General features: G+C 39.1%; 1 protein-coding gene across 1 annotated transcript in view; it reads left to right on the top strand.

Annotated features, from left to right (window-relative positions):
- CCNB3 (cyclin B3) overlaps positions 1-25513 on the top strand; it is a 55149-nt gene that overhangs the window by 12051 nt on the left and 17585 nt on the right. Inside the window, 5 exon segments of the mRNA XM_033849622.2 lie at positions 2078-2164; positions 6980-7077; positions 11144-14420; positions 15358-15453; positions 16813-16905. Coding sequence (XP_033705513.1) covers positions 2078-2164; positions 6980-7077; positions 11144-14420; positions 15358-15453; positions 16813-16905 — 3651 coding nt within the window.

The following is a 25513-nucleotide window of genomic DNA, read 5'->3' as shown; positions in this document are numbered from 1 at the left end:
ATTTGGCCCTGCCTCTGGGTGTAGGTCCCACGGGGCATCTGTTCTTCGCTCAGACAGGACGGGGTTAAAGGAGCAGCTGCTTCGGGGACTCTGTCTCACTCAGGTCGGGGGGAGGGAGGGGTGCAGATGTGGGGCGAACCTATGGCAGCAGAAGCCAGTGGGACGTTGCACCAGACTGAGGCGCGCCATGCGTTCTCCCTCGGAAATTGTCCCTGGATCCCGGGACCCTGGCAGTGGCGGGCTGCACAGTCTCCCCCAAAGGGAGGTGTGGATAGTGACCTGTGCTCACACACAGGGTTCTTGGTGGCGGCAGCAGCAGCCTTAGCGTCTCATGCCCGTCTTTGGGGTCCGCACTGTTAGCTGCGGCTTGCACCCGTCTCTGGAGCTCCTTTAAGCAGCACTCTTAATCCCCTCTCCTCTCGCACCAGGAAACAAAGAGGGAACAAAAAGTCTCTTGCCTCTTCGGCAGGTCCAGACTTTTCCCCGGACTCCCTCCCGGCTAGCCGTAGTGCACTAACCCCCGGCAGGCTGTGTTCACGCCGCCAACCCCAGTCCTCTCCCTGGGATCCAACCGAAGCCTGAGCCTCAGCTCTCAGCCCCCGCCCACCCTGGCGGGTGAGCAGATCAGCCTCTCGGGCTGGTGAGTTGCAGTCGGCACCGATCCTCTGTGTGGGAATCTCTCCGCTTTGCCCTCTGCAGCCCTGTTACTGTGCTCTCCTCCACGGCCCCGAAGCTTCCCCCTCCGCCACCCGCAGCCTCCGCCCTCGAAGGGGCTTCTTAGTGTGTGGAAACCTTTCCTCCTTCACAGCTCCCTCCCACTGGTGCAGGTCCCGTCCCTATCCTTTTGTCTCTGTTTATTCTTTATTCTTTTGCCCTACCCAGCTACGTGGAGATTTTCTTGCCTTTTTGTAAGTCTGAGGTCTTCTGCCAGCGTTCAGTAGGTGTTCTGTAGGAGTTGTTCCACGTGTAGATATATTTCTGTTGTATCTGTGGGGAGTTAGGTGATCTCTGCGTCTTACTCTTCCCCCATCTTCCCGATTCCAAAAAACTGTCTCTTCAATCTTGGAGGCAGCAATTTGCCCTGTGTCCACCACCTTCTCTTACAGATCCAGTAAGAGTTGTTGATTTTCTAGTTGTTATTAGGGTGGAGTGACAGCTTCCAAGTTTCATACATGTGGAGCTGCTAGTGTTGGATGGTCTCCTGCAGAGGCGGAGGATGGCTGTGGCTCACCGTGGGGACAAGGACACTGGCAGAATTTCTGAGAAGTACTCCTTGGTGTGAGCCCTCTGAGAGTCTGCCATTAGCCCCACCAAAGAGCCGGGTAGGCTCTAGTGTTGAGGTGCCTCAGGCCAAACAACTAACAGGGAGGAAACCCAGCCCCACCCATCAGCCTGGACTATATACTTCTAAAATACTATTTCTGCCCGTTTATACTTTATATAGATTTTTAAAAAACATGTTTTCTCTTATTTGGTCCTCAAATGCGGTAGGTTATTATTCCAGTTTTACTGATGAGGCAATTGAGTCTCAGAAACTAAGTGACTTGTGCGAGGTCAATAGCTAATAAAGAGCTGATCCTGGATCAGTATCTAGGTATGTGTGTTATTGTCCTTATTGAGAATGTCTTAAATCAACTACTTAACATAAGAGACACTTAAATTTTGTTAAATTATTGAACTAATTTAACTGGGAATGTCCATATTAAAGGAATGACTGGGAGTTGCAGGGTGGTGGGGGTGGTGATGGTTAATCTTGGCTAGTATAGCCATGAATATGAGAGGAGTAAGAGAGAAAATTAGCTTCACCAAGCTAGTTTACTCATTCTGAGAGTTACACTGACAGTTATCTTTTCTCCTCCCAGCCTTGTCCCTATCATCAATGATTACCTCCTTCAGTGACTGTCTAAGCAGTGGGTTCCAAAATTTCCTTTTGTTGTAGTTTATTGGGGTTTATTATAGGCATCTACAGTTGCTTGGAGATTCAGCCATTCCCCCCCTGAGCCCCAAAGATGACCTGACGTCCCTGAAAAGACTGTTCACAATTGGATATACGCATTTACCTCTTTTACTTTTTTAGAGAGAGGAGAATTACCAAGCAAAGATATCTCCATCTTCACCTCAGGGACCACTCAAAAAGAGGTCAGCTTTTGAAGATCTCACCAACGTGAGTATGCCAGTCCAGTTCTCTGCCATGGTGTTGCATAAGGTTTACACAGCCTCTTCCTTGAGGGACCTTTCCAGTTTACCAAACTCTGACCCTCTCTAGAATGTTGAGAGCCAATTTTATTTGGAATCAATGACCCAATTTCAGAAACTGCAGTGGCTCTTCTGCTGCCACATACCATCTGGATTAATTGATGGAGCTCTCTGGAAGCAGTATGAGTGATTATCAGGTATGAAATTGTAGAGAAATATGAGAATTTTGGGATCTTGCATTTAGATAAAGTCCAGAGGTGGCTCAGCTGGTTGCATAGGCCTTGGAGGTAAGTACTTTGGTAGATTCATTGTAGTCTAGGGCAGTGTTTATCAGTTCAAGCACTATGGACATTTTGAACAGCAAAGTTTTTCTATTGTATATGACTGACTTCAGCCAGCATTCCTGGTCCCTAGCATTAAGTTCCAGCAGCATCCAAGTCATAGTGACAATCAAAAATGTCGTCTGATGTACAGAACCATTGATGACCACAGTTCCATGATCTGGATTTCAATTATGGAGATCTAGAAACTCAATTTTGACTAGAATTCCTGAGTTCACTTCCAAGTTACCTCCCTTCTGATGTTATTAAGGCGCCAGCAAAAAAAAATTTACTAGTTAGAAAGTTACTAACTGAATATAGAATTGAGTCAGAGGTAATCTTTTGTCTTAGAAAATAATAATAACTGATGTCTCCTGAGTGTTTACCACGTGTCAAGCACTATTCTAAGCATTTTTCCCTGTATCCACTCACTTAATCCTCATAAAATCCTTTGAGGCAGATACTATAATTATCTCCACTTCACAGATAAAGACTTGCCCAATGTTGTTTTTGAAGTCTGTTTCATCTAGGATACAGAGAACCCTAGTGGACCCTATCCTGCCCTCTATAATAGTGTCCTTCTGTGGCTACCAGAATTCTTACATCTGCTAGATAATATTTTACCCCCTTGGGCAGGATTGGATAAGCATTGGCAAAGTTCTCCCCTTTGTATCTCTGCTCTTTAGATGCTATGTGACCACCTTTGTGCTAAAACAGTCTTTTCCCCATGCAGATTACAACATGTATGATTGTGTTACAGCTTCCTGCATAATCAGATTTACTCTAGATTGCTTGAAAGAGCTATACCTCCCACACAGACCTGTAAGGTTAGATTCATTTCCTGACTTATTTAACCATGGCTCTAGAAACTTGGTTGAAATAAGGTAGCCACAGAAATCAGAAGCAGATGCAGCTCATCTTAATGTAGCTTCCCTTGGCCTCCAGAGTCCCTGATGGGAGTCCAGTGACACTGTGCAAAGCAAAGTCTAACCGCATATGAAAAACTTTCCTGCCATGTCTCAGTCCTCTTTTTGTTGTGAAGTTTATGTCATCATTCATAAAGAACAAACACAAATAAATTAATAGGAAACACATGCTAGGACCCTCCTGATTCTCCAACTGAATTCAACATCTGTTAGGCCACATACTTGTCCAGGGTTGGGGATGCAAGTCATCCCTGAGCAGTATCTCTGCCTCTAGCTTTTCAGAAGCTCAGAAAGCCCATTTCCCTTTTGTGTTCAAGTCCTGGTCACCTTGAATGATCTTTGGTGCTTTCCAGACAAAGTTCTATCATTACAGTGTACCTAAGCCATTCCAGGGTTGGGCATTTCTGCAGACGTCTGAGCTCATTTCTTTGAGGATTGAGGACTCTTTTCTCTCTGAATTTTGGGGTTTCCCTTTATGATGATTTGCTTCTTCCTGTCAGTATTACTTCGTTTTCATGTCCCCATATCTGTCTTCTCCTCAACATTCACCACAGTGAGGTCCTGGCTTGCCAAAAGAGCTGATCTGTTTTAATTAGTTAGTCTGCTGTGAGTGTTCTTTTTTTCCCTCTCCTTTATCCTTTCAGCATGGGAAGGACTTTTGATTTGTTAGAGCTGGTCCAAAGCCAGTGGATGAGGAGATAAAGTCTATTTCCTAAATTAGTTTTTGCCAGTAGGATTGTCATCTCTATTTTCCTATGTTTTGGTGAAAGAATTATGGGGAGATACTGGTAAAGGTCCCCTTGAGCTTAGATCTGAAAATATTAGTGCTTTGAACCTTCACATATGGCAAGTTGAAAGTTTCACCCTGGGGATTAGGGTCTCCACCTCTCTCCTGCCAAGAACGCACATCTTTTCCAAAGCTGGATCTCAGCCTGACACATAAGGAGTTTGTAAAACTTTAGGTGAAATTAAAATGCAAACTGTGTCAAGCTCTTTGAAGAGCAGAAGTGGACAACAACTTGAGGGCCTAAGAAAGAATTCCCTGTTGGATTGTAGTTGCTTATTATGATACGATGATACAAAGGCATAATTTTTTTATACTTCATTTGGCAATAATTTCAAATTTATAAAAAGTTGCAAAAATAAAAAACAGTACAAAGAACACACATATGCTGTTTACCTAGATTCACATATTACTAACATTTTATCCTATCTGCTTATATACATCATGGTCCTTTACCATGAAGTACTTAGGGTATTTCAGTGTATATAGAGAAAGAGTCTCTATATACTATTTCTCCTCAGAGAAATAGTCTTATATAAACACAGTGCAGTCAACAACTTTATACATTTACATTGATATAGTGTTTTTATGTAATCTATTGTCCATATTCCAATTTTTTTCCATTGACTTTGTAAAGTCAATGTTATAAGCACTTTTTCCCCTCCAGTAATGGATCCAGTCTAGGGTCGTTTACGTGTCATGTCTCTAGCTTCTTTTAATCTGGAACACTTCCATAGCCTTTCTTTGTTTTTTATGATATTTTTGAAGAATACAGTCCCACCCAACCCCCCTTTTAAAAATAGAACATTCCTCATTTTGTGTTCGTCTGATGTTTCCATGTGATTAGATTGATGTTATATATGCTTGGCTGGAGTACTGTATAGGTGATGTTCTGTCCTTAGAGTATCACATCTGGAGGCACATGACATCCATCTGTCCCTCATTGGTGAGGTTAATTTTGATCACCCAGTCAAGATGTTGTCTGGTTTCTCCACTATATAATTACTGTTTATTTTTTTTTCCTCTTGCAACTAATAATCTGTGGGACACACCCTTAAGAGCCTCCAAATAGCCACTCTTCATCAAAATGTCCCCTAGATTTAGCATTCATTGATGATTTTTGCCTAACAATCTTTTTGATGATTTTTCCAACTCTAGCACTTGCTCCCCATTTACCAGTCTACAAGCAGAGGCCTCCCTTCTTCCCTGTTTATTTATTATTGGTATAGACTTATGAATTCCTGTTTTTTCAGTGGTTTGTTGTTCAGTATTGTATTTTATTATTTTGGTGCTCAAATTGTCCCAAATTTGGTCACTAGGGCCCCCCTTAATCTGACTACTGTGTCTTTGTGACATACTATCATCATTTTTTTGAACATTTTCTTTCCAGCATAACAGGATGTTCCAGGATGTTCTTGTACCTATTTTATTGGCATGGAGTCAACCATTTCTGTGAAGAATTCCTGTTCCTTTTAATGGGGAATGGTATTAGAGACCAAGATCTCAGTGCTAGGTGTGCTACTGGGGTGTCTGCTTTTTCTGCCCTTTCTGCAGACAGAGTTAGGAAATGTCTGCATGTATATATACATATAGATACACACACATCTGTACTTAAACATATATATATATACACATATATCTATATATACAAATACACACACTCCTGTATACTCAGATGTATATACACATATACCTATTTAAGAAATCATGAGTCCACACAACTCCCATTCCAAAACGTACAGGGTTCTTTCTTGTATTCCTCAATCCGTGTTTATATGTTCCTTCTCTACAATGAGAACCATGGTTCACAAGATCATCAACACATTTACTCAATACTATAATACATCTAAAAGAGTTTCAGAATTACTTCTTCCACACCACCATAATAAACACACCTACTAAAAAGAGTTCCAGATTTATTTGCAATATTCTCCACCATCCCACAAACACATCCTGACTGAGGATGTATATGGTGAGGGTGTATAGTCTGTGTTTACTTGGATTAGTTGTTTATTATCTTGTATTTCCTTCTGTTTTCTTTCTTTTGTCCTTCAGTGTGGTTATGGTATTTATTTGGAATATAATTAGATTCCATTTGTTTCATTTTAAAGGCATAACCTTTAAGATTATTTTTACTGACATTATTCACAGTCCCATGATCTCTTCTACTGTTTAATAGAATTAGTCATGATTAGAGTTTCTGGTGGAGCTTTCCAGAGCCCCATGTTAAATAAATATCCCCTCAGTGAGATGGGATAGATGTATCACAGGTAGTGTTGTATTAGAGGTCTATCCTGAAAAGCTAGTTGATCTTGGTATGCTCAGGCAGCAAAGCCAGTTATATTACCTTTTCCCCCCTCTGAACATCTTATGGGGTCAAAATGGAATGTGATGTTTACAAAACATCTTTTTGAGAATTTACCAGCCATATGCCTGACATTGGAGATCAGAACTACATCATATGTATCTTGAAATCACTTAGGGCTGCTATTTAGCTAATATGCACCAGGACTACTGTACTGCTAGCTTCCATCATGACTAGTTGGCACCAGTACCATACTGGTTGTAAGATGTTTTGATCAATGTTCCTGGGAACACCCAAACAAGGTGTCCAGGGTGTGGATGTGTGTCAGGACCTTCCTGTGAGAACCACCTATTGGTTAATTTGAGGTTCTCTCTCTCTCTCTCTCTCTCTCTCCATTTCCTTGCTTCCTCCTCCAGACCAGCCCCCCACCTTTATTTTTTTCTTGCAGGCTTCTCAAAGTCAACCTGCCAAGCCCAAGAAAGAAGCCAGTAATGAGTTTGTTAAAGATGTTTCCAAGAAGATAAACAGGAACACACGTGCTCGTGGGTGAGTACGAGGGTAGTCAGATGGCATTGTTTTATATGGTAAAGGAGAGGGTGTGACATCCTTTTGACTGCCTTTTGTCCCCATTGAGAACATTTTTAGTGAGCTACAGTGGTGAGTATTACATTAACTCCAGGTGCTTAGATGGACTAAATTGCTGAAGAATTATAGGCCTCATCTCACCACCACCCCCAATCTTTCTCTCTCTTTCTCTTTGCCCCTCTCCCTCACTCCCTCACTCCCTCACTCCCTCACTCCCTCACTCCCTCACTCCCTCACTCCCTCACTCCCTCTCTCCCTCTCTCCCTCTCTCCCTCCCCCTCCCCTCCCCCTCCCCCTCTTTCCCTCTGTCACCCACCCACATGGTGTGTGCATATTGAAAGAGCTGTTGTCATTGAGGAATTTGCCAAAAGTTCTTGTGCTCATCTTTCTCTATTTTAGTACTTCAGTCCTTGACTGAGCTACTCTGTGGTTGAGAGTGTGGATGCAACTTAACTTTTCAGGGGATTCTCAGCAGCTGGCTGATAGCTTGCCAGTCTGCTTATCCCATTAGAAACCTTAGGGGGAGGCTTGTTCCTTTTTACTGTAGAGAAATTACTATCTCCTTAGGCCAGAAATGTGTGTTGTCCGCTGTTATAGGGAACTGATCACAGGTTCTGCAAGTAGATAGGAGTATTCTCATCTAGGATCGGGAAAAGGATTTACTCCTAGGAAATCTTCTATTAGAAGAAGAGTTAGAAAGTGGAGTGAGACCTTTTTATATCCTCTCCTCATTCCAGTGGGAATTACTTCTTTCTGGAAGAATAGAATAGATCAGCTAGATAGCTATAACCCAGCTAAGCATGGGTTCCAAATGGTAAGGGGAAAAGTTTGGGGAACTCCTAAAAATTAACATGCCAGGTCCACAGGACACTTTGCTAATTACCCAGCAGAAAGAAATCATACCAGAAGATTAGCATTTAGCCCACTCAGTTTCTTGCTGAAATGAAATTCCTGGGATTTGCATGTGTATTTTGACCTTAATTCCCTGTGTTATTTTCTTTTGAATTTCTTTCACCATTCTGACTTTAGCAGGGAAATCCTCACAAAATGCCATAAACATTCTTGTCCTCATTCAGAGTTCAGTGAAATGGACCCTAATAATAGCTAATAGCTAACATCTATTGAGAGTTCACTGTAATCACACATAATTCTAAGTGGGTTTTTTTTTTGGTAACAGCTTTATTAAGATATAATTCACATACACAATTCACCCTCTTAAAATGTACAATTCAATGGTTTTTAGTATATTCACAGAGTTATGCAGCCATCACCACAGTGAATTTTAGGATGTTTTCATCAACCCCAAAAGGAACTCTACCTTTAGCTACCACCTCTCAGTCCTCCCCATCTGTGGGCAACCACAAGTCTACTTTCTGTCTCTATAGATTTATCCATACTGGACGTTTCCCAGAAATGGAATTGTACAATGTGTCGTCTTTTGTATCTGACTTCTTTCACTCAGCATGATGTTTGAGGGTTCATCCATGTTGTAGCAGGTATTAGTACTTCATCCTCTTTTATTGCCAAATAATATTCCATTGTATGAATGTACCATATTTTGTCTATCCATTCATCAGTTGATGAACGTTTGAATTGTTTACACCTTTTGGTTATTGTGAATAGTGCTGCTGTGAACACCTGTGTACAAATTTTTGTTTGAACACCTGTTTTTAATTCTTTTGCATATGTAACTAGAAATTGCTGGGTCATATGGTAATTCTATGTTGAACTCATTGGGGAACTGCCAAACTGTATTCCATAGTGGTTGCACTATCTTACATTCCTACCAGCAGTGGATGAGGGTTTTGAATTTTCCACATCCTTGCCATTTTCTGGGTTTTTTGTTTGTTTGTTTTTTAAATGGCCTTTCTAGTGAGTGTGGGATGGTATCTCATTGTGGTTTAGATTTTCAGTTCTCTGATGACTAATGATTTGGGAATCTTTCATGTGCTTATTGGCCACTTGCATATCTTCTTTGGAGGAATGTCTATTCAGATCCTTTGCTGATTTAAAATATTTGGTTATTGATCATTTCATTATTGAGTTGTAAGAATTCTTTATATAGTTTAGATACAAGTCCCTGATCAGATATATGATTAGCAAGTACTTTTCCTCCATTCTGTAGGTCTTTTCATTTTCTTCTTGGTGTTCCTTGAGGCATAAATGTTTTTAATTGTAATGAAATCCAATTTATTCTTTTGTTGCTTATGCTTTTGGTATCATAATCTAAGAAACCATTGCCAAATCCAAGGTTATGAACATTTACTTTTAAGATTTTTTTCTTTTTAGAGTTTAAAATTTTTAGCTCTTAACTTAGATTGTTGATTCATTTTGAGTTAATTTTTATTGTTGGTGTATGTTAGGGGTTTAACTTCATTGTTTTGCATGTATTGATAGATATCCAATTGCCTCGGCACCATTTATTGAAAAGACTAATCTTTCTCCACTTAATTGTCTTGGCACCCTTGTTGAAAATCAGCTGACTGTACATGTGTTTATTTCTGAACTCTCAATTTTATTCCATTGACCTACGTGTCTTTCATTATGCCAGTACTATGGTATCTTGATTATTGTTGTTCTGTAGTGTGTTTTGAAATTGGGAAGTGTGATCCCTCCAACGTTGTTCCTCTTTTTCAAGATTGTTTTGGCTCTTCTGGGTTCCCTGCAATTCCATATAAGTTTTAGAATCAGCTTGTCAATTTCTACTAATAAGCCAGCTGGGATTCTTATAGAAGTTGCCTTGAACCTGTAAATCAATTTGGGGAGTATTACCATCTTAATACTAAGTCCAGGAACATGGGATGTCTTTTCATTTATTTAGATCTTTAATTTCTTTTAACATTTTTTTGTACTTTTCAGAATATAAATTTCTCACCTCTTTTATTAAATTTATTTCTAAGCATTCTATTCTTCTTGATTCTATTGTAAGTGGAATTGTTTTCATAATTTCATTTTCATGTTGTTCATTGCAAGGATATAGAAATACATGTGATTTCTGTATATTGATCTTGAATCATAGAACTTTGCTGAACTTGTATATTAGTTCTAATAGTATTTGTGTGTGGGTTCCTTAGGATTTTCTATGTATAAGACTATGTCATCTGCTAATATAAGTAGTTTTACTTCTTCCTTTCCAATCTAGATCCCTTTTATTTTATTTTCTTGCCTAATTGCTTCAGGCAACCACCAACCTATTTTCTGTTATGGATATACCCCTATGGATATGTCTCCTCTGGATGTTTCATATAAAAGGAATCATATAATATCTAGTCTTTTGAAGGTACTTACTCTTGTTCAGACTGATCATATTTACCTTTAATTCTCTCCCTTTTCTTATTCTGATTTCTAGTCATCCAGAGATTTGGTCACACCAGGTTAGTCACTCTGATTGGATATGCAGTCCTATTCAAAACAAAGCTTTGCATCTGACACATGTGAACAAATGTTTATTTTGGTCTTTTTTATTATCTCCACTAGGAAAGCATCTTGTGAATAGCCTAGAGTGAAAGGAATATGGTTAGATACCATGAACAATAAGTACCAGCCCAACTTTCTCTTATAAGCCTTTTATAAGCCTCTCTCTTATAATCCTCTCTCATAAGGCTTTAAACAATATTAATTTCAACCTGAATTTTATCAGATGCCTGGTGCTGATAGACAAAGACAGATAAATGCAGCTAGTGAGGGAGACATATATAAGCCAGTCACTCATACAATGTGGTAAGTATTATAATAAAAGCCTTTGTATATAAATAAAGTTAATAAATCATATATGAGAAAGCATAAATAACATGGATTTCAGGGGAAATTTTTTGGAAAAGTATGGGGACCTAGGTCATAGAAACTATACTGTGTGCTACTTAGTTGATTTACTATGGTACCCATTGATTTTTACCCTCTAGTCTGTCTCTTGGGGTTGAAGCCCTTTCCACTTCCATACATTTAGTAAGTAGAGTGACAAAACGAGATGGTAGGTGAGGATTCTAGGAACTACATTCTTCTTACCCAGACATTGTTTCCTTTACAGGTATAATAAGCTGGAACTCTCACCAGTAGTAGTCTCAACCACCATGGTACCAAATATTATAGATAAACCATTCATTCTGGAGATATCTACCAGCTCCAAGACACCCACTACTGAGGAGGCATCTCTTTTCAAAAAGCCATTCATTTTAAAAGAGGAACCCACTACTGAGGATACAATCCTCATCAAGGGGTCATTAAAGAAGAGCACAAATCAGAGGGAGGTGTCCCTCTTAGAGAAGCCACTATCCTTGCAGGATGAGACTGACAGTGATGTTGTAGAGCCAGTGACTTTTGGGGAGAAGCATAAAACTGAGAAGGCAGCCATCAACAAGAGTACATTATCTTTAAAGAATATGTGCACACATCAGGGGAAGCAGTCCTGCACGAGGGAGGAGTTGGCATTGCAGGACATCAGTGTTGAAGAGGATTCTTTCTTTATGGAGCCCATAAACTTTAGGAAGAAGCCTAAAACTGAGGAGGCAACCCCCACCAAGAAGCTGTTATCTTTAAAGAAAAAGTGTACCACTCAGGGGAAGATGTCCTGTATGAAGAAGCCACTAGTATTGCAGAAGATCACCTCTGAAGAGAAGTCACTCGCTAAGGAGCTGTTGTCTTTTAAGAGAAAGCCTACCACTGAGAAGGAGTGCCTTTTCCAGGAGCCATCTGCATTGCCAAAGAAGCACACCACTGAACAAGAGGTGTCCATCTTGAAGAAATCATTGGCCTTTCAGGAGAAGATCGACACTGAAGAGGATTCTGTCTTTAAGGAACCATTGGCTTTTAAGAAACAACCTACCACAGTGGAGACAACCTTCACCACAAGGCCATTATCTTTAAAGAAGAAGTGCACTACTCAGGGGAAGATAGCCCACTTGAAGAAGCCATTAGTATTGCAGAAGACCATCCCTGGAGAGAAGGCACTTATTAAGGAGTCATTGTCCTTTAAAAAGAAGCCTACCACTAAGGAGGAGTCCCTCTTCCAGGAGCTATCTGTGTTGCAAGAGAAGCACACCACTGATGGGGAGGTTACCCTTTTGAAGAAGCCAGAGGCATTGCAGGAGAAAAAGGATGGCGAAGATGAATTTCTTATGGAGCCAATTTCCTCAAGGAAGAAGCATACTACTAAGGAGGCAACCCTTTCCAAGAAGCCATTACCTTTAAAGAAGAAGCATACTACTCGGGGGAAGAGGTACCGCTTGAAGAAGCCACTAGTATTACAGAAGACCACCTCTGAAGAGAAGTCACTCATTAAGGAGCCGTTATCCCTTAAGAAGAAGCCTACCACTAAGGAGTCCCTTTTCCAAGAGCCATCAGCATTGCAGGAGAGGCACACCACTCGGGAGGAGTTGTCCATCTTGGAGAAGCCGTTGGTCTTGCAGAAGACTCCAACTGCGGAGGCGTCCCTTTTAAGGGAGCCTTTGGCTTTTAACAAGAAGCGTACCATTGAGGAGGCAACCTCCTCTAATAAGCTGTTGTCTTTAAAGAAGAAGTGTACCAGTCAGGGTAAGATGTCCTGTTTGACCAAGCCACTAGTATTGCAGACCATTTCTGAAGAGAAGTCACTCATTAAGGAGCCATTATCCTTTAAAAAAAAGCCTACCACTGAGGAGGAGTCCCTCTTGAAGAAACCATCTGCACTGCAAGAGAAGCACACCATTCAGGGGGATGTGGTCCTCTTAAAGAAGCTATGGGCATTGCAGGAGAATATAGACAGTAAAGATGAATTTCTTATGGATCCAGTGTCATTTAGGAAGAAACATACCACAGATGTGGCAATCTCTACCAAGGAGTCATTATCTTTAAAGAAGAAAAAGTGTACCACTCAAATGATGATGCCTATCTTCCAAGAACAGTTGGACTTGCAGAATATGATTGGTGAAGGTGAGGACTCCTCCTTTATGGAGCCAATGTCATTTAGGAAGAAGTCTTCAACTGATGAGACAATTCTAACCAAGACACCGGTATCTTTAAAAAAGAGGCAAATCACTCAGGGGAAGACGTTCCTCTTAAAGAAGCCACTGGTCATAGAGAAGACTACCTCTGAAGAGGAGTCACTCTTTAAGGAGCTGTTGCCCTTTAAAAAAAAGTCTACAACTGAAGAGTTCCTCTTCCAGGATCCATCTGTACTGAAAGAGAGGCACACCACTCTGCAAGAGGTGTCCCTCTCAAAGAAACCATTGGCCTTGCAGGAGAATATCACCACTGAAGAAGAATCATATATTAAGGAGCCATTGACCTTGGAGGAGAGGTCAACCACTGAGGAGGAATTCCCCTTTCAGGAGCCATTTTCACTGCATGTTAAACCTACCAACAAAGATGAGTCCCTCTTCAGGAAGTCTTTTGCCTTGCAGAAGAAGACTGATAACAAAGAGGACTCCTTGAAGGCACTGTTGGCTTTGCAGGACAAAAGCACCACTGAAGAGGAATTCCTTTTCAAGAAACCGTTGGTTCTGAAGGAAGAGCTCTCCACTGAGGTGGCAGTGAGCATAGAGGGGCAATTATCTTTAAAGAAGAAGCCCACTGCTCAGGGGGAGGTGTTCCTCTTGAAAAAGCAGTTGGCCTTGCAAGAAAACATCACCATTGAAGAGGAGTCCCTAATTAAGCAGCCACAGGCCTTGCAGGAGAAGCCCAGCATTGAAAAGGAGACCATCCTGAGGGAGTCCTTGACCTTGCAGGAGAATCTCACAATTGAGGAGGAGACTATCCTGAAGGAGCCCCTGGCCTTGCAGGAGAAGCCCAGCATTGAAAAGGAGACCATCCTGAGGGAGTCCTTGGCCTTGCAGGAGAATCTCACAATTGAGGAGGAGACTATCCTGAAGGAGCCCCTGGCCTTGCAGGAGAATCCCAGCATTGAGAAGGAAATCATCTTGAGGGAGTCCTTGGCCTTGCAGGAGAAGCCCACGAGTGAGAAAGAGACCCTCTTCGAGGAGCCCTTGGCCTTGCAGGAGAATCCCACAATTGAGGAGGAGCCTATCCTGAAGGAGCACTTGGCCTTGCAGGAGAAGCCCAGCAGTGAGAAAGACTTGTCTTCCAAGGAGCCATTGGCCTTGCAAAAGAATCTCACTCACAAAGAAGACACCTTTATCAAAGATTTCATCATCCTCCAAGTTGAAACCAGCCCACATGTGTCTACCACTGCCCCTGACTCTAGAACAGGCTTGTCCAGCACTGTCACCATGTCCAGTGTGGGCAAGTTCAGTACCACAAGCCAGTCCAGTACTTGTGAATCCAGTTCCAATGAACCTTTCTCATCTCAGGACAAGAGATCAGAGAAGGAGGTATTCTGCTTTCTTTCTTCTTAAATTAGATGAAGTGTTCTTTGTTGTCCTGGAGGTGGCTGCTAGCAAAGAGATTTTTTTTGCCTTCCTAAGCAATTGGTATTAAATCAAGTTGGCCTTGTGGAATCTCTTGACTTTGTGATTGGCGTAGTGATGTACCTGAGCAATTAGAAAGTATTTATTCCAGGAATACCCCCCAAGGGTCTGGAATACTGTGTGTGTGTGTGTGTGTGTGTGTGTGTGTGTGTGTGTGTGTGTGTGTGTGTGTGTGTATGTGTGTATTATATACATATATATATAATATATATATATATGTATGTATATATATGCTTTTCAGTAGTGGCTAGACAATTTCTTTCAGGAAATTGCCTTTCTTAGTAATTGCAGTCTGCATTACATTGGACCTTAGCTAAAGATGGATTAAGTTCACAGAGGCATCTTCCAAGGAAGATGGTTTTTAAGTTGTAAATTGGAAGGACTAAGGGATGAAATTTGGCAAGCAGAAGAAGAAAGACCCCTCTTGTAGGCAGAACAACCTGGTTAAATGTGTAGAAGGGAGGAAAAGGCTAACAAGAAGATGAACTGGGCCAGATCAAAGCACTGAGACATAACAAGGGACCTAAGAAGACAGGTGACATAATTTGAAAGAGTAAGACAAGAATGTCTTTCTTGGAGAATCTTGAGTTTACCTGTAAAAATAGTGTCTGTTTCTTAGGGCAGAGCAGGTATGTACAGGAGGACTAAGCATTTCTTGGTTACTCAACAGTATGAGGATTACAGGGCCAAGGGGTGCTCTGTTATGGCCCAGAACATATAAGGCTTGAGGAACCTTAGGAGGAGATGACAGTGGGAAGAAAGGAGTCATTTTTTATGTATGTGTGCTAAGCTTTCCTTGGAATCTTTCTCTTAATATGTCTTTCTGGTGATTTCCAAGCAGATGACCCCACTGGAGGATATTGACAAGGACCACAGTGATCCATTTTTCAACTCAATATATGCTAAGGATATCTTCAGTTACATGAAGGAGAGAGAGGTGTGTAGGTGGTGAGGGTGAGGGGCAATGATTTCCAGTTCTCATTTTCTCATCACACATCCTTCAAATGCAAGTTTAAAGGGGAGGTAATAATGATGATGAAAACAATATTAGCAGCAACTGACATCTACTGGTAGCATACTATGAGTTAAACATTGTGCTAAGGGATTTATAAACATTATCTTGTTTAATTTTCCCAATAACTTCATGATGGTAGGTATTATTATCTCCTTTTTATAGTTGGAGGAAACTGCTCAGTCAACACAAATAGTATGTGGTAGATCTGGGATATGAACTAAAGTCTAATTACCTTGGAGACCATAAGCCTACACCTCTAATTGTTGAGGAGCTAATCTCAGACACAAAAATTGTCAAGCGGGCTCTTTCTGAGTGACTGCTCTTAGGGATCTTTTCCTTTCTCTGTGCAAGTTTCTGGCATCGTATGTAAAACCAGACCTTTTATTCCAGCTCTCCAACCTGGTGAAATTTTCTTTCTCCTTTGAAATCTGCCAGTCTCTTTTACCACTAATATTCATCAATTCCAGATTTTCTTCTGTCTCTCAGTGGAACAGATGGGACCAAGGTTATCTACTAACTAGAATTTTAGCAAGCCATGCATAAGAGGAAAGATGAATATCTCATCTTCTCTCTAGAGACACAGCAATAGATTAACTGACTCCAGTGCCTGTACTTTTTCTAGTATACCTTGGAGGAAGCAAGAGTTTACTATACTAAAAGTGCAGGCCTTAGTTCAGCAGTATTGGTTTCACTGGGGATCTTATGGGAGATTGGGATTGACATATATATTGACATATATACACTAACTAAAATCAATAACATAAGAACGTGCTATATAAAAAAATAAATAAAATTAAATTAAAAAAAAGATATGCAGAAACCTAGCCTCACCCCAAACCTAAATTAGAATGTGAATTTTAAAGATCCTCAAGTATCTTTCACATATGCATGTTAAAGTTTGAGAAGGACTCCTCTACACAGCCTGGTATTGTGCTTTAGACTGAATTGCAAAGAAGGGGCAGAATCTCTTTGGTATTCATCTATAGTCATAGGTGTATTCCTGCCCATATTCCATATTCTCCTGGACTCCTCGCTATCCACCCTGACACTTAAATATCATGTGTGTCCATTTCCTAAGGATAACTGAAACTTGTCTGGAAAAGGATACTTTTATCTGCCCCTATCTGATACCAGCTGAAAATAATGATTTAGAACCCTGAGGAAATTACTTAGGTTACAATTTTTTTCTGAGATATTAGTTGCAAATATTTTTTCCCAAGTTACAATTTTTGAACTACAGGAAGAGTTTATTTGTTAACACTTCTTTCTTCTTGCTGCCAGGAAAAGTTCATACTTAAAAAATACATGACCAGGCAGAATGATATCAACAGTGACATGAGGGCCATTCTCGTGGACTGGTTGGTGGAGGTGCAGGTAAGCCTGACAACTGCTGCCTTAAGGGGCTGATATTCTCTTTATCAATTATTCATTCAGCATTGCCAGGTCCCAAACGTAGTAAAAATTTACTGGGTCTACAGAGCTGAATAAGCCATGATTCCTGCCCTCAGGGAGCTTATGACCTAGGGGACAAGATAAGACAAGCAGGCAGATAAGAACAATACAAAGTAGAATATACTAAGTACTATAAGAATGTTATTAATAAGACACTCGGAGAACCCAGTGGAAGGAGAGAGATTTCTAGAAAAGGCAATGATGGTATGTCAGTTTAATCATTCTCAAAATCCTGTAAAAGTATATCTTGTGATTTGGATAGGGGTTAGTGACAAAGTCTCTCAAGCTTTGGATGGGATGGGTAATAGGAAGGACACTGTAGCCCCAAACAGGGCAGATGGCTGTTTGTTGAGGGTTGGATGTTGAGGGAATATTGTTATGAATACTTAATTATCACTTTATACTAACAAAGATAGTCCAGAATAGTACCTGGACGTGGTAGGTGTCAATAAATATTTGTTGAATGAATGGAATTGAAAGGATTGCTGTGGAGTTTGCAAGGAAATATAAAGCATAGTATATGCCCAGCAGAGGCTTACTATATAATTGGGAAGAAAATGTAATATAGTTTAATATCCTTTAAGTACCAGAGTAATGGTTCAGGCTCACTTTGGAGTGACAGACCAGGGAAATGTGGTAGACATGGTATATTTGAACATCAGCAAAGCATGAAAATGTCATCTTATGGAAATGATGCAAAATAGTAAATTAGATAAGAGTAGAATTTGAGTAAATCTTAAATAAGTAAAATTGATCACAAAGATTGCTGATCATTACCAAGCAAGAAAGAGATTTCTAGTAGACTGCCAGTGGACTTTGTTCTGATCAATATTTTTATAAGTGATGTAGATGAGAACAGAGAAGATCATCTCATCAAATTCACAGATGGCATGAAACTGGGAGTAGGGGTAGGAAATAAATGGATAACAGATAAAATATCTCTAGCAGCTGGAATGATGAACTGAATCTTTTAATAAAAAAGTTTTGTTATTTTTATTGCACAAAATTCATAATTATTATAGCAAAGTAAGAAATTATAATTACTTAAGATCCCACAACGTACAAACAGTGTTAACATTTGTGTGTGTTTATTATCCCCCGCTTTTTTTTTAACATCTTTATTGGAGTATAATTGCTTTACATTGTTGTGTTAGTTGCTGCTGTATAACAGAGTGAATCAGCTATATGTATACATATATCCCCATATCCCCTCCCTCTTGCATCTCCCTCCCACCCTCCCTATCCCACCCCTCTAGGTGGTCACAAAGCATTGAGCTAATCTCCCTGTGCGATGCAGCTGCTTCCCACTAGTTATCTGTTTTACATTTGGTAGTGTATATATGTCAGTGCCACTCTCTCACTTCGTCTCAGCTTACCCTTCCCCCTCCCCGTGTCCTTAAGTCCATTCTCTACGTCTGCATCTTTTTTTTTTTTTTTCGGTACATAGGCCTCTCACCGTTGTGGCCCTTCCCGTTGCGGAGCACAGGCTCCGGACACGCAGGCTCAGCGGCCATGGCTCACGGGCCCAGCCGCTCCACGGCACGTGGGATCTTCCCTGACCGGGGCACGAACCCGCGTCCCCTGCATCAGCAGGCGGACTCTCAACCACTGCACCACCAGGGAAGCCCTATGTCTGCATCTTTATTCCTGTCCTGGCCCTAGGATGTTCAGAACCAATTTTTTTTTTTAAGATTCCATATATATGTGTTAGCATACGGTATTTGTTTTTCTGTTTTTGACCTTTGTAACATTTTGGGATTGACTTTTATCACTCACTATAATTCCCTTGAGGTCTGTCCAAGTTGTGTATATCAATAGTTCATTCCTTTTTATTGCTGAGTAGTATTCCATGGTATGGATGTACCAAGGTTAGTTTAACCCTTCACCCATTGAAGGCCATTTGGGTTGTTTCCAGTTTCTGAGACTGTGAAAAGAACATCTATAAACATTAATTTACAGGGTTTTATGTGAATATAAGTTTTCATTCCTAACATCAATACCCAGGAATGGGATTGCTGTGTCATATGATAAATGTATGTTTAACTTAATGAGAAAGTGCTACAGAGTGACTGTATCATCTTGCACTCTCACCTGCAGTGTATGAGAGTTCTAGCTGCTCTGAATTCCTGGTCAGCACTGGGTATTTTTTTTTAAACTTTAGCCATATAGATGTGTAGAGGAATCTCACCGTAGTTCTAATTTGCATTTGCTAATGATGTTGAACATCATACTTGTCATCTGTATATCCTTTTTGATGAAGTGTCTGTGTCTTTTGCCCAGTTTTAAATTGGGTAGTTTATTTTCTTTGTGTCAAGTTATGAGAGTTCTTTACATGTTCTGGATGCAAATCCTTTGTTGGATGTGTGATTTACAAACATATCCTACCAGTCTGTAGTCTTTTGATTCTTTTATCTGTGTCTTTCACAGAGCAAAAATTTCTGATTTTGATAGTCCAGTTTTTCGATGTTTTCTGTATGGATTGCAATTTTTGTGTCATATCTAAGAACTCTGCTTAAACCTAGGTCATGAATATTTTCTCCCATATTTTATCTAAAAATTTTATAGCTTTAACATTAAATCTATAATTCATTTTGAGTTAATTTTTATATAAGGTATGCAGGTTTTGAAATCAAGTTTCATTGTTTTGCATATGGATGTCTAATTGTTCTAATACCATTTGTGGAAAAATATACTTTCTCCAGTAAATTGCTTTTGCACCTTTGCCAAAAATCTGTTTGCCTTATTTGTGTGGGTCTATTTCTATACTTTTTTTAAATATTCTGTTTCATTGATCTGTGTCTATCCCTTTGCCAGTATTGCAGCCTTTATTTCTATAGTTTTATAGTAAGTCTTAAAGCGAGGTAACATGATTCTTCCAACCCTATTCTGTCTTTTTTTTCAAAATTGTTTTAGCTATTCTAGTGTCTTAGCCTTTCTAGACAAATTTTAGAATCAGTTTGTCTATATCTACTAAAAAATCCCGCTGAGGGTTTGATTGGAATTGAATTACATCTTGTGCAGAAAAGAGTTAACATAACAGGCATGATGCTGCTAGCCTTAGAAAGGCCTGTTTGCAAGGTTGCCCTTTGGCTGGCATCTGGGAACTTGATTGGTAAGCAGTTCCCTACACTGCTGTAAAATTCTCCCCTAATGATAACTGTGCCTAAACTCTTTGTGCAAACACTATGGTTTATTCTGAACACCTGCTTTCCTTCTGCGAGTCTGGAACTTTGGTCCATGTTAGGTAGAGTGTTTATGTGACCAGCTCCCAGTAAAATGTTAGGCACTGAGTCATTAATGAGCTTCCCTGTTACACAACACTTGACACGTATTGTTCCGTCTTATTGCTGGAGGAATTAACTGCATCCTGAGAGACTCTGCGGGAATAGGACTCTTGGAAGCTTGCTTCTGGTTTTCACCAATTTTTGCCCATGCTCCTTTTCTCTTTGCTTTGTATCTTTTGCTATAATAAATCATAGCCATGAGTGTGACTATGTGCTGAGTCCTGTGAGTCATCCTAGGAATCATTGTACCTGGAGGTGGTCTTGGGGACCCCCAATACACATTTATAGGTGAATTTGCATAGAATCAACATTTTTTTCTATGTTGAATCTTCCAACCCATGAACCATGAATGTAGTATGTCTCTCATGTATTTAGATTTTCTTTGATTTTTTTTAAAAAAACCATACAGATCCTGTACATGTTTTGTTAGATTTATACCCAAATATTTTCTTTTTTGTAGCTATTGTAAATGGTATTTAAAAAATTTTTTGGTTTCCATTTGTACAGTGCCAATATGAAATATTGATATTTGTGTGTTGACCTTGTTTTCTATGATCTTGCTAAAACTCACTTATTAAATCTTAGGAGTTCTTTTTTTGGTAGATTTCTTGAAGTTATCTACATAGACAATTATGTCATTTGCAAATGGAGACAGTTTGATCCCTTTCCAGTCTGTATACATTTAACTTCATTTTTGTGTTTTATTGCACTGTGCAGGACTTAATTATGATGTTGATAGAATCAGTAAGAGTGGACAACCTTGTCTTGTCCCTGATCTTCGAAATAAAGCAGTTAATCTTTCACCATTAGTATGATCTTAACTGTAGAGTTTTTGCTGCTACCTTTGATCAGGTTGAGAAATTTACTTTCCATTCTTAGTTTGCTGATACATATTTATCATGACAATGTTAAATTTGTCAAACGCTTTTTTCCTGCATCTATTGATTTTGTTTTTGGCTTTAGCCTATTGATGTGGTGGATTATATTGATTTTTAAATATTGAAGCAGGCTCATATTCCTGGGATAAACTCCACTTGGTTCTGGAGTATTATTCTTATGTATTGCAAATCTTATATGCTAATATTTTGTTGAGGATTTTTGCATCTGTGTTTATGATATATGTTGGTCTGTAGTGTTCTTTTTAAAAATATTTGTGTACTGTATTTTTCTGGTTCTTTAGTTCCTTCTGGAAGAACTAAAGAGCAAACAATGAAGAACAACAAAATAAATGAAATTAAAAATCTCTAGAAGGAATCAATAGCAGAATAACTGAGGCAGAAGAACGGATAAGTGACCTGGAAGATAAAATAGAGGAAATAACTACAGCAGAGCAGAATAAAGAAAACAGAATGAAAAGAATTGAGGACAGTCTCAGAGATCTCTGGGACAATATTAAACATACCAACATTTGAATTATAGGGGTCCCAGAAGAGGAAGAGAAAAAAGAAAGGGACTGAGAAAATATTTGAAGAGATTATAGTTGAAAACTTCCCTAACATGGGAAAAGAAATAGTCAGTCACATCTAGGAAGTGCAGAGAGTCCCATACAGGATAAATCCAAGCAGAGACATGCCAAGACACATATTAATAAAATTATCAAAAATTAAATACAAAATAAAAATATTAAAAGCAGCAAGGGAAAAGCAAAAAATAATATACAAGGGAATCCCCATAAGGTTAACAGCTGATCTTTCAGCAGAAACTCTGCAAGCCAGAAGGGAGTGGCGGGACATATTTAAAGTGATGAAAGGGAAAAACCTACAAAAAAGATTACCCAGCAAGGATTTCATTCAGATTCGACAGAGAAATTAAAACCTTTACAGACAAGAAAAAGCTAAGAGAATTCAGCACCACCAAACCAGCTTTACAACAAACATTAAAGGAACTTCTCTAGGCAGGAAACACAAGAGAAGGAAAAGACCTACAATAACAAACCTGAAACAATTAAGAAAATGGTAATAGGAACATACATATTGATAACTACCTTAAAGGTAAATGGATTAAATGCTCCAACCAAAAGACATAGACTGGCTGAATGCATACAAAAACAAAACCCATATATATATGCTGTCTACAAGAGACCCACTTCAGACCTAGGGATAGATACAGACTGTAAGAGAGGGGATGGAAAAAGATATTCCATGCAAATGGAAATCAAAAGAAAGCTGGAGTAGCAATTCTCATATCAGACAAAATAGACTTTAAAACAAAGACTATTACAAGAGACAAAGAAGGACACTACATAATGATCAAAGGATCAATCCAAGAAGAAGATATAACAATTGTAAATATTTATGCACCCAGCATAGGAACACCTCAGTACGTAAGGCAAATGCTAACAGCCATAAAAGGGGAAATCGACAGTAACACAATGATAGTAGGGGACTTTAACGCCCCAGTTTCACCAATGGACAGATCATCCAAAATGAAAATAAATAAGGAAACACAAGCTTTAAATGATACATTAAAGAAGATGGACTTAATTGATATTTATAGGACATTCCATCCAAAAACAACAGAATACTCTTTCTTCTCAGGTGTTCGTGGAACATTCTCCAGGATAGATCCAAACTATACAATGGTGGAAAGACAGCCTCTTCAACAAATGGTGCTGGGAAAACTGGACAGCTACATGTAAAAGAATGAAATTAGAACACTCCCTAACACCGTATACAAAAATAAACTCAAAAGGTATTAAAGACCTAAATGTAAGGCCAGACACTATAAAAATCTTAATGGAAAACATAGGCAGAACACTCTATGACATAAATCACAGCAAGATCCTTTTTGACCCACCCCCTAGAGAAATGGAAATAAAAACAAACAAATGGGACCTAATGAAACTTAAAAGCTTTTGAACAGGAAAAGAAATCATAAAGAAGATGAAAAGATGACCCTCAGAATGGGAGAAAATATTTGCAAATGAAGCAACTGACAAAGGATTAATCTCCAAAATATACAAGCAGCTCATGCAGCTCAATATCAAAACAACGAACAACCCAATCCAAAAATGGGAAGAAGACCTAAATAGACATTTCTCCAAAGGAGATTTATAGATTGCGAACAAACACATGAAAGGATGCTCAACATCACTAATCATTAGACAAATACAAATCAAAACTACAATGAGGTATCTCCTCACACCAGTGAGAATGGCCATCATCAAAAAATCTAGAAACAATAAATGCTGGAGAGGGTGTGGAGAAAAGGGAACACTCTTGTACTGTTGGTGGGTATGTAAATTGATACAGCCACTATGGAGAACAGTATGCAGGTTCCTTAGAAACCTAAAAATAGAACTCCATATGACCCAGCAATCCCACTACTGGGCATATACCCCGAGAAAACCATAATTCAAAAAGAGTCATATACCACTATGTTCACTGCAGCTCTGTTTACAGTAGCCAGGATATGGAAGCAACCTAAGTGTCCATTGACAGATGAATGGATAAAGAAGTTGTGGCACTTATATACAGTGGAATATTACTCGGCCATAAAAAATGAAATTGAGTTGTTTGTAGTGAGTTTGATGGACCTAGAGTCTGTCGTACAGAGTGAAGTAAGTCATAAAGAGAAAAACAAATACTATATGCTAAAACATATATATGGAATGTAAGCAAAAAAAAATAAGGTTCTGAAGAACCTAAGGGCAGGACAGGAATGAAGACCCAGACGTAGAGAATGGACTTGAGGACACGGGGAGTGGGAAGGGTAAGCTGGGATGCAGTGAGAGAATAGCATTGACCTATATACACTACCAAATGTAAAATAGATAGCTAGTGGGAAGCAGCTGCATTCCAGAGGGAGATCAACTTGGTGCTTTGTCACCACCTAGATGGGTGGGATAGGGAGAGTTGGAGGGAGATGTAAGAGGGAGGGAATATGGGGATATATCTATACATATAGCTGATTCACTTTGTTATACAGCAGAAAGTAACACAACATTGTAAAGCAATTATACTCCAATAAAGATGTTAAAAATATAATTTGGGAAGTATTCCCTTCTCTTCTCTTTTCTAGAAGAGATGTGCAGAATTTATATTATTCATTCTTTAAATGTTTGGTAGAATTCACATGTGAAACTATCTGGGCCTGAAGTTTTTTCTTTTCTCTGAAGAATTTTATCTAAGAATATAATTTCTTTAATAGTTATGAGATTATTCAAGTTATCTATTCATGTCAGATGAAATTTGGAACTTTGTGGTTTTCAAAGAATTGGTCCTTTCATTTAAGTTGTTGTATTTATGTTCATAGCATTTCCTGATGATGCTTTCATTCTTGATATTTGGTAATGTGTGTGTTCTCTCTTTTTGTTTATCAGTCTTGCTAGGAGTTTATCATTTTTATTGATATTTGCAAAGAACCAGGTTTTGCTTTTATTTGTTTTCTGTTTTTCTGTTTTCAGTTTTATTGATATCTATGCTAATTTTTATTGTTTCCTTTTTCTTGCTTTGGGTTTAAGTTGCTCTTCTTTTCGTAGTTTGAGATGGAAGATTAGATTATTGACTTCAGACTTTTCTTATTTCCTTTTTATTTAATTTACTTTTTTATTTTTTAATTTTTAAATTTTTCACACACACACACACACACACACACACACACACACACACAGTGTTTTATTTTTACAAGAGATAAATAAACTGACACCAAGCATTGTAAATGGATGACCACAACAAAAGCAACAATGATTGCAATTACCAAACATGAAACACACTCATACTATGTCATAATATTGACATTCAGTCCAGTAATCCTCTGCTGTAACAGCTCCTTTACTTTGCAGTGAAAATTGATTTGTATATTTTTTGCCTCTGAGTCCTTGTGGGATTTTTATTTTATTCAAACAGAAAGTCACAAAAATTATAATCATCCTCATCAGTTCACTCAGTCCCATAAAATTAATTTTTTATCTTCATCTTTTGTTAGCACTTTTATGAATTCATCAGTTTTCCATTAGCGTTCTAAAAATGCTGATTCATTCAGTTCAGCAGTATAGTCAGTTACCAGAAACCTGTACTTGTCAGAGTCTTTTCCATGAATTCCTTGAAGATGAAACCCTTTTATAGGAACATTTTTGTAAAAGCATCAGAGTACACCCAGAACTGTCTGTACATGACAAAAGACTTAAAAATGAGCATGGTTAAAGATTTGATTAAAGTTCATAATAATGCAATTGATGAGGAAATTTAGTTATTTCTGAGATATACATTTTATAGTAATAACTAGAATTATGACTTAAACATTAT

The sequence above is a fragment of the Tursiops truncatus genome, chromosome X, assembly GCF_011762595.2.
Source record: "Tursiops truncatus isolate mTurTru1 chromosome X, mTurTru1.mat.Y, whole genome shotgun sequence".
Lineage (NCBI taxonomy): Eukaryota > Metazoa > Chordata > Mammalia > Artiodactyla > Delphinidae > Tursiops > Tursiops truncatus.
Note: the sequence above shows the minus strand (reverse complement) of the source record. Positions and strands in the feature narration are given on the sequence as shown.